The 14,210-nt window shown below is 29.4% G+C and overlaps 1 protein-coding gene across 3 annotated transcripts in view; it reads right to left on the bottom strand.

Annotated features, from left to right (window-relative positions):
• Nucleotides 1–45: 45 nt before the first annotated feature.
• Nucleotides 46–14,210, bottom strand: part of LOC129916226 (fructose-bisphosphate aldolase) — a 40,050-nt gene continuing 25,885 nt past the window's right edge. For 2 of the 3 annotated variants that reach the window (XM_055996062.1, XM_055996063.1), the window contains exon 6: nt 46–413. In XM_055996062.1, coding sequence (XP_055852037.1) covers nt 318–413 — 96 coding nt within the window. In that variant the 3' untranslated portion in view covers nt 46–317. Of the gene's footprint in view, nt 414–7,808; nt 7,817–11,734; nt 11,802–14,210 lie in introns of all 3 variants that reach the window. The other variant, XM_055996064.1, reaches the window with a different exon arrangement.

Here is a 14,210-nt window from a genome sequence, read left to right as displayed (position 1 = left end):
AGTTTTTTATTAGTCTGTAGTTGTTGATGTAAATTTGTTTGTATAAAAAAAACGCGACATATTTATTTTATTAGTTGTTAGTTATTTAGGTGGGAAGGGATTAGTTTTTTTTTTTTTGATTTTTTTAGGGTTTTGAATCTCCATTGTGCTTTTTATTGATAGATTTTTTTTTTGTTTTTTTTTTGGTTGATTTATTTTATTATTTTTTTGTTGATGCTTATAACTATATATTTTTCCACAATAATAAAAATCATTTTATTTTGAAAACGCCTTTTCTTGTTTTTTTAATTGTTTGTTGTTAAAGGTAGATAACGCATTTAGTAGGCGTGGTTGGCAACGAACAAAGCTGCATCAGCGCCAGCACCGACTACACTGCCAGCAACATATTTGCCAGTTGCTGCTTCTCCGTTACCCTGAAAGAAGAAATAAATAAAAATTATTATTAATATTTTTATTTATATAGGCTTATATTTTAATTTAATTTAATTGGAATTCATTGTCAGTGGGAAAAATTAAGAATAGGTACACTTCAACTAATTTTTAGGAGAAAAGTTTTTAAATTAAAAAAAAACAAGATTTTTAAAAGCTTTATTAAAGGTCATTTTTTAAGCATATTTCTGAATTTCTTCTTCTCTTACAAAAATTAAAAAAAAATATTTTTTTTTTAATTCAATACCTATCTAAAAAAAAGGCATAGGAAATATAGAAAAGCTTTTTAAACATTGGCACACATATCGCTAATTTATTTGAATACTTTCATAACTCAAAAAATCACGAACTTTGAGTTATTAATGCAGAAATTATTGGAATAAAGTAATCATTAATTCTCCAGAAAGTCCATTTCTTAGCTTTAAAAACTGTCGGATGAGGAGCTTTAGTTTTGTTTTAGAAACCAACTTTTTACATACAAAAATAGATCAATACAAAATTTAAAACTCGTTTCTTGAAAAACAATTTTTTTTAATTATGATAGTGTTCAAATAAATGAGCGATATATCTCGAAAACGGGAAATCTGATTTTTTTTATTTAGATGAGAATTCGTCATACGAATAAAATGGTGCATTGAAATTGTTCAGTATTCGAAATTGCCTGTAACGGTAATCGTACTAATACAGCTGTCAAGCTATCACTTAAATTACGAATTTACATTATGCGCAAATTATTTTTTTTTAATACAATTATAATTTAAGTACTTTTAAATAGGTTTATTCTGTTTAAGTGAACAGTTTACCTTTTCTTCATGTAGGTACATAGTTTCGATTTAAGCTCTAGGTTATTCCAAAAACTATACATTAATTTTTTTTCACTTCGGCTGGGGAGTACACACTACACACACACATTTGAAGTTATTTTCTAGGATTTTATTATGTTCAAGTTAGCACACAAATTTCCTAAGAGAGGTAATAGTTTACTTTAAAAAAAAATCGATAAAGCCTGAAGTAAATGTGTTTTCAAGTTTTAGTTTCAAAATATAGGGGCATAGCTTGTTTGGTGTATATTTTGCTGCTTTATCTTAGACTACCAGGAACAAGCATTGAGTAAATACAAAGACCAACCATCAGTTATGGTGAAACCAGAACAATCAACCTGGCACTTCATTTTAATTATAAAAAAAAGAAAAGAATAGCTCCAGAATAAAGCAAAGGTGTGTGCTGTGCAATGGCTTTGGTCTTTAAGAAAATTTTAAACTATTATAGGTAAGTACGTGAATTTCTTGATAGGGTGCTCAAGTAAAAAAGGGTTTTTGTACTTATCTTAAGAATTTTTATGGAGTTATCAAGTCGTGATGAAGTATTTCCAGAACCACTGTAAATTAAATCAAAAATAGTTCACGACTTCTTCCTCTAGAAGGCGGCATTTTAATGTGACGTCACTTATCCTTTAACTGGCGGACGAGGAAGACGATTCCAATGATACCTCATTTTTCAAATTACGATGTAAATTTTAGAAGTTATGATGGAACAGATGAACATATACAGATACGTTCATACCGGTAAATCTCATAACCCTTCTTTTGTCTTTACAATAGTCGGTTAAAAAATAGCTCACACGTGCCTGCTTTTAAGCTCATGCTCAATTTTGTATAAGTATAATAAGTTAGTCAATACTCCTACAATTTTATAAAAAAAATTGGAAAGTTTGAAATTCAAAAAATCAATAGTTTTGTTTTAAACAAACAAACTTGTCCTATTTTTTTTTTGTCCACAACAATAGCAGTTTAAAGTTTCGTATTTGTTTGGCTAAACGCGACCAGATTGTATGGGACTAAACAAAACAATTTTATACGCAGATAGTTTTGTAAATAAAGAATATTAAAAGAAACAATGTTTATTCTGTTAAACGCGAAAAGATTTTAGGCGACTTAATTCTATTTAAACGCATGTGGTTTAAAAAAATAGAAAGTTTCATATTGAAAGTCATAATGTTTATTTAAGTAAACGCGACCAGATTGTATTAATAAAAACAATAGAAACATTCCAAATTTTTTAAAGCGTGTTAGGTATCTGATAAAATAAAGTACTTAAAATTTCAAGTTTAAGGATTTGCTTAATTTTTGTTGTTTTTAAATAACAAACAGACAAACAAACAAATTCTTTTATTTCTTTAAATTCTGGTTTCTTTTTTTAGGTACAAATATTTATCTTAATTGTTAACAGCTTAAAATTGTTTGTTTTGGTAAATGCGAACAGATTGTTTGCAGGTATAAAATACAATACTTTATTAACTTGGTAAATAAAGTATAAATGAAATGTGTTGCCTTTACTGGTTTGAACAGTTTTTCTAGGATCAAGTTCAAGGATTTTTATAATTTTTTTAACAACAACGAAACACATGTTTTTTCTTTTTAAATGCTGCTTTGTTGATTATTTGCTATTTTGAAAATGTTTTATGATGAAAGCTTTCATTTTCACATCGATTTATTATTTATAGATGATAAAGAAAAAGTTTTAGGACAATAAAAAATTCATCTAAAATTTTGAACACTTAATGTCAGAGGTTTATTGTGACAAGGTTCCCGAAATTCTAAGTTAAAAAATTTGTAGAACCCTCTTCATTACCCATTTTATCCCTTTTAAAACTGTTTCAATATCTGTTAGTCAGAAAGTGAAGGTGTCTAAGCAAAAAATATTAAGATTTTAAACATTTTGTGTCTTACATAGACCCGATTCCTTTAAGTAGCTACCAAAATACTGATTTTTTTAAATTTTTTGTTGGGGTCTATCTTTCTTTTATGTCACTTTAAATTCGAACCCCAACGTGGGACATAAAATATTTAAAAAAAAATAGGTATACGGCTTTTTCATTTAACCCGATTTAAAAAAGACATCTTCCCAAGCAAAGCAAAGAAACACCCTCTTAGTATCTGAAACTAAAATCCCCTTTGCAAGCAAGCTTTTTAACTAATCTAAATGCCTTTAACCCCGGAACCCGAAGAATAATTTTTACTCTCTCCCTATAATGGCAGATGCCGTACAGAAAAAAATGTAGAATTCTCCGTTCTTCATATCTCATTTTTTCATATTTTATACATAAGTACAGTTACATACCCTTAAATGCTTTTGTAAAAAAAAATTCCTCTGCACACGATGTAATTTCAACTTCCTTTTTGTGTATGTACAAGCCTAATGCTTGCCTTCGAAGGAGTTAAGGTACGTTTATAATATATTCACCAAAGAAGAATTCAAAAGGTTGCACCGTCACGAAAAAAAAGAAGAATCTTTTAAATCGCACAGATGAAGAATGAACCTCTCCCAGTCTCTCTGGACCACTTGCAATTCCATGAAGTTATGGATGAACTTTGAATTACAAGCTTCTGTAACAATTACGTTCAGTTGAGTGGTCACATAAACTGCGCTCAGCGTCAATTTGAAGTGTGAGGAGTTTGTGTATTTTGCATTTTGATTCAGGGTGAATTTTTCAAAGGTCATCTATTGAATTCGTAAAAACAAATTTATTGAAAAATTAAAAAAAAAAAAATTTGGAAAGAACTTGAGAGCAATTAATAGTGAAATATCTGACAAAATTTTAAGACGTGGACGTCTTTTTAATCGATAGAAAAAAAATTTACTCATACTGAGTGTGTTTGCTTTTAGACTTTTAAAATTTAAATTTCCTGAAAACTTAACATCATTTTTGTACTACTTCGCTATATCCTTGAGCGAGTACACAAGACAATGTTCTGAACTTCATATTTGTTGTTTATTCTCATTTTACTTGAGGCAGAAATTAAATCTCTACTTTACATGCACCTCATTTTACCATGAACCGTCTGCGTCAGATATTTTTTTTTTGTTTTTATTTGGTTTTCTTTTTCATTTCATGCACCTTAAAGGACATTGACTTGTGAGTTAAGAGAAAGATAGGGATACAAGCAATTTATTTCAATTAATGCAATGAGATTTGGAAAAAAAACAAGGTGTACGAGATTGGTATAAATGATGATAGGTATTTCGTGTTGAAGACGTTTTGAATAAATAATGTGTATAGTTTTTTGAAATACACCAGAGTCCTTTTAGGTTTGAGGAGGATACATTTAACTGTTGGGAAGAACACAGACACTTTTTCGGATAGATGGATGACCTCAACCATCCAACCTATAATCTTTTATGTCCAGAACTTTAATAAAATTAGTGCTGTTCATACAGATTTTTAACGAATATTTCAAAATTTGCTAAAATTATTTTGCCAGAAATTTACAAGTTTTTGAAATTATTTATTTGCTTTCGACGTCTATGTTTAGGGCTTGAAAAAATAAATTTTATTTGGAAGTTACCTATCTGAAAAAATCGTGTGACACTAATCCTCTTGCAATTGATACTTTCAAATGGATAAAGAGAAGGTTTGACGATAAACTCACAAAACGCCGAGGCTTATTGAACCAGTCGCCGAAAATGAGTCTATTCTCAGAATTATGTCGCAACAAATAAAAACTCTCAAATTGACGTATAAGAATTTCAAATAAAAATTAATTTTCGGTCGGAGTACATAAACAAAAAATAAATAAATATAGGTACAATGCGCAGCACTAAACAAAAAACCCCAAATTTGGTAAGATAACTTTAAATTTTAGCGACACTCTGGCGTCTAGCACAAACAATAGATACATAGAAGCTTTTTTCTTATATTTTTAGATATTTTATTTGCTTTGCATAAAATAAGTTAAATATAAAATTGTTTATTTTCTTAAATGCGCCGAGGCATATTTGTTTAAATAATAAAACGTAGAGTGTGTTTTATAGTAGATGATGCAATCTATTAGGAATATTAGGAAAGTATTCAAGTTCAAGGATTTCACCCAGGCATGACATGTGTAGTGTTCATGTACGTACAGTGTACTTAAAACAACTGAGTAAATACAGTATGTTTATTACATTAACTTTTTGACTAAAATGTTTTAAGCAAATATAAACTTTTTATGTTATTTGTGCTTGAAAATTCTAAGCACCAATATTAAACTTCTATTTGGTGCATTTTACCTTTAAGTACAAGAAAATCACGTACAGACAATTTTGACTTATTATTGTTCATATTTTCAAATTTGGACCTATCATGAATATCCAGGTGAATTTTGTTTTCCTCGGATTTTTTTGTGCGATCTATTTTTTAAGGAACGAAATATCCTAGGTCCTAGGAAATGGCAATGCCGATACCAAAACGTCTCTGTTTCTGAAGTGTTTAGTATTTAGTCCGTATAATTAGTATGTATTTCGAAATAATAGTTGTATGAACTCTCTTTCATAAGAACATGTTTTTTTTTAATGTGCCAAGAAAAAGCTTTCTTATTGAAAAATTGTTGTAATTCCTAATTTGATATAAACTACACAATGTAGGTAGGTACCTACATTTTTATTTCAATAATTGAAATTTGAAAATTACATAAACAACTCTTTTTTCAAAGTTATTTTTTTTTAGAACCACGCACAATAAAAGTTTATTGCTTTAATAAAAGCGAACAGATTGTATGGGATAAATAATTCCATACGCAGTTCCTTTGGCAAACAGAATGAAAAAAATTAAGTCATGGATATTTATTTTGATAAACACTAACAAATTGTATACGCATAAAACACAATAAGTTTTTTTTTTTTTATAGAACTTTATCAAAGAATGTCAAATGCGTGTACTGATTGGTTGTTAGAATCTGCTACGTAAATGTTATACAAAGTTCAAAGAACCCTCAAAACAAAAAAGTAACAACTGTTAGTAAGAAAACATTTAAATTAGAAAAGATAAAACGAGCGCAGGGTTTTCTTGATATATTTGGCAAATACAGTCACTCACGAAATTATTGGGCCAAATCTTTTTCTTGAGTTAAATGCCCAAAAAAATTAAGAAGGAATATATAAAATGTTTTGAAAAATGCATAGATATTTGTATATACTTCAAACCGTTAGTTCGACAAGCAAAACCAATCAAAATATATTTTTTCCTTAATGAAATAATTTTAAAACGCAGTCGTTGACACCACAAAATTATTGGGCCAAAATTCCAAAATCGAGTTTGGGCACTGTAGTTTCAGTTTTACTACTGTTTCGGTATTCTATTGAATAACTATTTTATATTGTACATTTTTTAGTCCTCTTCTTTAAGTTTAAACCAGGTTTTGCAAGTTAAATTTTACCCGATTTTCCTTATAGTAGAATATTCGGTGTATTTGTAGAAATAACGGTTAATTTGTGAATGTTAAGCCTAAACGTAAGCCAAAACATAACCACAAAACTAAATTCATCGAAAAAAATAGCTTTATAGGTTACTTCTATTAGCTATCAGTATATTATTGTAAATATTTGTTTTTTTTATTTGCATTTGGCCCAATATTTATGTGAGTGACTGTATAAAAATATTGTATGAACCAAAGTGTAAACTGTTTCTAAAAAGAGCTTAGTGTTTTTTTTATTAAAACAACCAACAAATACATATAATCTATGTACCTACATAAATTCAAACTCGATAAGAATGAAAGAGTCAATTCTTTTCACATGACAGCTCTGACTCCTACCGGGATATATAGTGGCAACCCTAAAACGTTTTGTTTATTTCGGCCTTATATATTCCACAGAGTATGTACCTTATGATTAATAGCGTTTCAGTGTTCATACATTTTGTCAAATCCTTTAAAGAATGTATCTGAGTTACTAATGTCGTTTTCTTTCACTCTATTAAGGAGTACTCTAAATTTTTACTCCTTTTTCTGGAGTGAAAGAACATAATGAGAGTAATTTTTTTATTTGTAATTGTGTGTGTGACAAGGCAAAAATGAATAATTTCCTTGAAAAAATAGTGATAACAGGCCTAGGGACAAATTTTATAAATTGAAAAAAAAAAAATAATATTGATAACATATGAAGCATAATAAGCGTTCGTTGATAAGTCTGCTTCTACACGAAGATGCAAGGCGCAGAAATTACAGCTGTGTTCAAAATAATAGTAGCGCCTGCAACAAAATAATATTTTTTATATTTACGGTGCTTCTACGGTTAAAAATTTAATTTTTTTGATGTCAAAGTTTGTTACGGTCAATTACTAATTAATGTATCGTAGTTTTAAAATGAAAAAGAAGGTGCTAAATAATTTTTCATTGACCTTTGGTTGTTCTTCCTAATTTGGCCTGTTCAAAATAATAGTAGTTAAAGTTATTTTTGAAGAATTTAAAAGCGGTTTATAACTTAGAATATTTATTTTTGCTTTAAAAGTATGTACTCATATAATTTGAACAATTTTTCAACAAAAAACGATTTGTTTCGGTTTTAATCTATTTAAAGTTCGAAGAGCAGAACACTGCAGTTCGGATAACGGAAACTTATACGAAAGCTGCTTGAAGAAGGGAAAACCTACTTGGAAATTCAAGGTTATATTAGGATAGTTACCTACAATGGTAGCCAATGCAATAAATTCAACAAAAGACCCGAAACGCGCGGTAGAAAAAGAAAAAAGACCGTCGTAGATGGCAGGCGTATTATCCAGATGGGCAAAGTTGAGCCTTCTGCATCGCCGTTTCAAATCCAGAAGGCGTTTGCAGTGCAGTGAACATTTGGGGGCGACTGTTAGAGACTAATTTGTACGCTTGAAGTCCACGAAAAGTTCCGCGGAACATATTAAAAAGCGAAACCAGTTTGTAAAAGACCACATAAACTGGCCAACGAACTAATGGCGTAACATATTGTTTACTGATGAGAGCAAATTTGTCCTCTTTGGTGGTACTGGATCTCCACAATACGTCCGACGTCCACCCAATACGGAATATGTTCCAAAGTATACGACGAAAACAGTTAAACATGGAGGGTCAAAAATTTTAGTATTTTAACATATTTCTTTGTTAACAGCGGAACTTTTCGTGGATTTCAAGCGTACAAATAAGTCTCTAACAGTCGCCTCCGAATGTTCACTGCACTGCAATTCAGGCTTAAGGCCTTCTGAATTTGAAACGGCGATGCAGAAGGCTCAACTTTGCCCATCTGGACAATACGCCTGTCATCTACGACGGTCTTTTTTCTTTTTCTACCGCGCGTTTCGGGTCTTTTGTTGAATTTATTGCATTGGCTACCATTGTAGGTAACTATCCTAATATAACCTTGAATTTCCAAGTAGGTTTTCCCTTCTTCAAGCAGCTTTCGTATAAGTTTCCGTTATCCGAACTGCAGTGTTCTGCTCTTCGAACTTTAAATAGATTAAAACCGAAACAAATCGTTTTTTGTTGAAAAATTGTTCAAATTATATGAGTACTTACTTTTAAAGCAAAAATAAATATTCTAAGTTATAAACCGCTTTTAAATTCTTCAAAAATAACTTTAACTACTATTATTTTGAACAGGCCAAATTAGAAAGAACAACCAAAGGTCAATGAAAAATTATTTAGCACCTTCTTTTTCATTTTAAAACTACGATACATTAATTAGTAATTGACCGTAACAAACTTTGACATCAAAGAAATTAAATTTTTAACCGTAGAAGCACCGTAAATATAAAAAATGTTATTTTGTTGCAGGCGCTACTATTATTTTGAACACAGCTGTATGTTCGAATTTCCTTTTGATTTTCGTTTCGGTGCGTCACGCGCTTCTACACGTAGTATTTTTTTGAAGACGCAAATTTGACAGCTATTTTCTTTGGTTTTATTTTGTTCTTGTTTTCGTATGACGACTTCTACAGGAAGACGTATTCGCACAAGATGCACATAAGAACAAGGGAGAGAAAAAGATCGATTTCTCCTTTGCTCTTATGCGTCTACGTCTTCGTGTAGAAGCAGACTATGTATTTTAATTTCAAAAAAAAAACACCAAAATATACAAAAAAAAAACAACTCCAGTGGGGTCCATGTGCAACGAAAATTTTATAAATTAAAAACGTTACTATACACGCAAATAATACACAACCGACGAAGCAGACTCCGCGACCGACGAAATAAAATAAAGCAGAACAGCAAAAAAAAAAGAACAATATCAAAGAGAAACGTCAAAAAGAGTCACAAAATTTTTAACCGAAGACTCACGGTAAAAAATCTTCCTTCCCTTTTCTTCGAACTTTATTTCTCCCTTGCTCTTATGTGCATCTCGCGCTTTGCGTCTTCGTGTAGAAGCGGACTTAGTTTTAATTTTGGTATATTTTTCATTATACTTCTGATCGGTTTTTTTCAGCCTAATTAACAGACACCCTTAGTTTGATATATTGTAAAATAAAAATATCCCATCATCGCAGAAAAAAAAAGGGAATTTTTTTTTATCTGGCACAGGATTTTTTTTTATTGATGATTAACGAAAAAAATGGAAGAAATATATCTGGCGGAATATAATACAATAAAAAATATATTCATAATGGTTGTTTTTGTTAATAACATAAGAGTTTGAAAGAAAAACTTTTCGCATTTTTCACTTTTCAAACAAAATTTTAAAATGTCAAACTTCAAATTCATAAGTGTGTGTGCAAATCGGTGTAAATCTGACTAAAAATGTGGAGTAAATCCGTGGTACTCCGTAGTACTAAAATTACTCCGGAGTAATTTTTTTTTACACTTTTGTGGCGTCAAAAAACACAAAACCTTCAAAACTGCAAAAATAAGTACTAAAAGGGTACTCTCATTGGAGTGAAAGAAAACGACATAAATGTTTATTTATTTTGCAGTATTAACTATCTAAACCAGTATTTCCCAAACTTTTTTGTGATATGTCACACCAGAATCTTTCCAAAACCTTCATGTCCCCATAACATTATATGATTAAAAAATTTAACACAATAGAAATCTTAAATATATTGAAGAAAATCTTGTTCTGAATTGAATGGGTATTGCAATAATAACTCCACTTTTTGACCAAAAATGTTTTTCGATTTCGAAATTGTAAGAAAAAATACCAATTCGCTTTGTGTTTGTAAAAGTCGTCCTATTGAACATCCAACGTAGAATATTTTGTACTACAGTATTCTGATAAATTTAAAATATTTGAAAACGTGATAATTTTGGAACAAAAGTTTGGCCTCTTAACAGATATGAACAGTAATAACTATTTGTCTAAAAACTACCTTAAACTTGAACTACGGTGAAGTCTCTTTTCAAATTTTATGAAAAACGGTTCAAGAACCAGACAACTAAAAAAAAAAAATTATAATTTTAGCCTTAAATCAATTTAACCCTCTGTCGGCACACGGGTGCGAATTTGGCACGACAAAAATGAAAAAAATACAATTTTTCAAAAAAGTGGGTGCAAAAAAGTCTCTTTATAATGGTGTAAATACATTTTTTTTAAATTGTGAAAATAATATTCGAATTCCTCGGAAAATTCTACATCAATTTCATATACATTTTCTCTATAAAATATGAGACATAAAAAAGTTCTAGCGCCATGAAAAAGCAGAAGCAAAATTCGCACCCGTGTGCCTATCACGTCACAAAAAAGAGGTGTGCCTACAGAGGGTTAATAAATTCATTTTTAATCAATAGTTTTCTATGTAATCTTTCCATAATGATTAATTTTTCACCAAATGACTAGGTTTCCAATTTTAGGAACAGTTTTTTTTTTTCGTTTTTCTCAACTTTTTATAATGCAGCATAAATTAAATTTGCAACCACTTTAAAATCACTCTAAACCAGTTAACCCAGCATAGAAAAACTATTTTTTTAAGTCTTTTTACTGTGAAAGCAATTAAGTAGGTATTGCTTTTTTATTAAATCTCGATTTACATTCAAAAACAATTTTTATTTTTAACGAAAAACTCTGAAAAATTAAAAAAATATTTGTGACGGGCTCTCATTTATTTTTGAATAATTTATATACAACAAAAGAAAAGGCGAAAAAAATAAAGTTAAAAACAAAATGAATTAATAAGGATAAAAAAATAATAATCATAAAACAAAACAAAACCAAGCAAAGAAAATATATATTTTTGTATAGAAGTGCAAATAAAAAATTATATAGAAAATACAAATTATAAAAAATAAACAAAACAAAATCAAATAAAAAAATTAAAATAAAAACTTTTAACAAACAAAAAATAAAAAGACAGTTATAGAAATTAAAGGTAAGAATTAAAAGAAAGTGTAAAGTAAGTATATAAGATTAAAGTGTTTGGTGTGAATTTGCGGCTTTTGTTCATTTTTGTCTTCAGTCTTTGGGTTGGTATTATTGTGTCGAGAGTTTCTGTCCAAAAAGCCGTGTTAATGTGCTCAACACTATTTTCGTGTTTTTTTTTTTCTTTTTTTTTTATATTTTATTTAGTAAGAATGCTTTTCAATGAATAAACTGGCATTGCCAGCAGCCGAAGACATCGATCCAGCTTGGTATTTACCTTGACAAGCCAGTGAATTGGCCTATTTTCAAAAAAAAAAAACAAAATCTCAAATTTAGTCACATAAGGTACTTTTAGTTTTAAAGATTAGTCAATTTAAGCTTAGGTTAGGTTAAAAAAGCTTTAATGTACGATTATAAAATAATATAGATTGATGTGAATGAAATCATGCAAACAAAAATCGTTAAAGCAAAATAGAAATTTCGAAATTCCACTTTGACTTCTTGAAAAACCAATTAAAAAATAAGTGTGCAAATGCAATTAATGGAATTCCCTGTGCACAATGGAATTTTCTAATTAAAGCCTGATGAGAATGCACCATCGAAATCAGGGCCGGCTTATGTGGAAATGGGTGTTAGGTATTTTTATAGTTTATACTATGTCCATGATTAGAGCAACAACAGGTCCCAAATGTCTTTTTTCTTAAATAAAGTCACCATTTGTTTTAAACATCTTCTAAAAAATAATCGATTGATAACAATATCTTATTTTAAGCTTGTTAGTTCCTATGAATAATCCAAAAAAATAAACAAAAAATAAAAGTAATAATAACGCAGACATTAAAAAATATTGAAATCAGTTTTCTTCTAAAAATAACCAGTATACAAAATATTACGCCTTTATTTTTCCACTTCAAAGCACGCTCCTGAAAAAAAAATCAAAGCTTGCTTATTCTATAATATGCAGTGTGTCCTCGCTTGTGTTGGTTTTTACTGAGAAAATCTAATGGAAATATTCTGGGACACATATCGAGAACTTTTATACTCTTTGGAGGTAATGAGCAAGCTTTGAGAAGTGCAGTATAAAACCAAAGGAATAAAATACATGATTGGATTCGATTAAAAATGCATTGCTTTGATTATTTCATTTTTTTTTTTTCATTTTCTTGTTTTGGGAGAACAAAATGAGTAGAATATATCCCGCCAACAATGCAATCTATTTTCAAATTCAAAAACAATACTCAAGAGTGACTGTGGGTGAAAACCATTTATAAGAACAAAGAATTGAACAAATGACTGGAGAATTCTTTAGGAATCAACATACATATATTGGACTGTTAACTGCTCTTAATTATATGAAATCTGAAAAGGTTGAGATAATTAAAATCTCCTGATGAAGAGAATTTTTAACGAAGGAGAATTATGTAGGTCACGAAAATACGTGAGAATTGGATTGCGTTTAGAATTGATTGGCAAAGTGGTAAAAAGCAAACAAAAACTGCACTTGAATAGCGAGAGAAAACCAAAACTTGACAATTTCAAATATCCAAAATTATGAATATTTTTTAAGTGAAATTAGGTATGATATGAATTTTTAAGTAAATTCAGTTGATACTTTGAAACTTAAGTTTATGATTTTAACGTTTCGAATTGGAAGAAAAAAAAATCAGACTCGAATTCGTCGTTCCTTAAACCTTTTGAGTTTTGCTTGCTTTACAAAATTTAAAAAAAATCAATAACTTTTTTCTTATACAAAAAAAAACTATAATTGTAGTTAAAAAACAAAAACAGACATTTTAATACTCACGAATAAATCAATTCGAAGAATAAAAGTAGATACCTATATAATAGTCCTGAATAATTTTATTGCTCTTTACCTACACTGCAACAATGCTTATCTTCAGAGAAATGTTAAAAAATATTTTCATAGAATTTTTAACGAAAATCGATTTGTTGTGCGGCCAAGCGTTCGTGTGTATTATTTTGTAATCATTATACAACATGCATGAGAAGTTAAATAATACAAAATGCATTATTGCCTTCAAGCAAGGATAGCCTTAAGCAACTGCATGAGAAGAACAACCAACTTTACTTCTGAAACGCAAATGTGATAAAAATAAAATCCACAACTTGGTCGCACGAAATTGCTTTCACAGTAGAAGTTGTTTATAATGATAGGTTTGTAATCCTAGAAAACAATTTATTTTTACTTTTGTATGAAATTGAATTTAGCAAATTCATTCCAATCGGATCTGTTGATTTCGAGAAAAGTAGAAACCACTAAATAATTTTGTTCGTATTAAAAAATTTACTTTATTTGAAAAAAATACGACGAAAATACTTAAAAAGTGGTTTTTGAGAAATAAAACCTATCTTTGATTTTTGTTTCAAAAATATTTAAATATCATCAAAATTGCTGGTAAGATACGATACACACAAAAGGCAGGTTCAGAAACGTTAGGGACTAAATATTTAGCTCTCAACAAAAAATCGTACCAATTTAGCCAATTTTATTTATTGACTGGATAGTTAGGCAAGACAAATATCCCTAACTCGATTTACTTGTCTACCTAACTTTCCGTTCAGAAAATGACGTTGACTAAATATTTAGTCCCCAACGTTTCTGAACGTGAAGATTTATTTTCCTTTGGTTTTTCTATTCCAAGTTCATGTTTTTTTTTTTTTATCTTTAACAATTCTTGTCTATCCTC

The sequence above is a fragment of the Episyrphus balteatus genome, chromosome 3 (assembly GCF_945859705.1).
Source record: "Episyrphus balteatus chromosome 3, idEpiBalt1.1, whole genome shotgun sequence".
In the NCBI taxonomy this organism is placed as follows: Eukaryota; Metazoa; Arthropoda; class Insecta; order Diptera; family Syrphidae; genus Episyrphus; species Episyrphus balteatus.
Note: the sequence above shows the minus strand (reverse complement) of the source record. Positions and strands in the feature narration are given on the sequence as shown.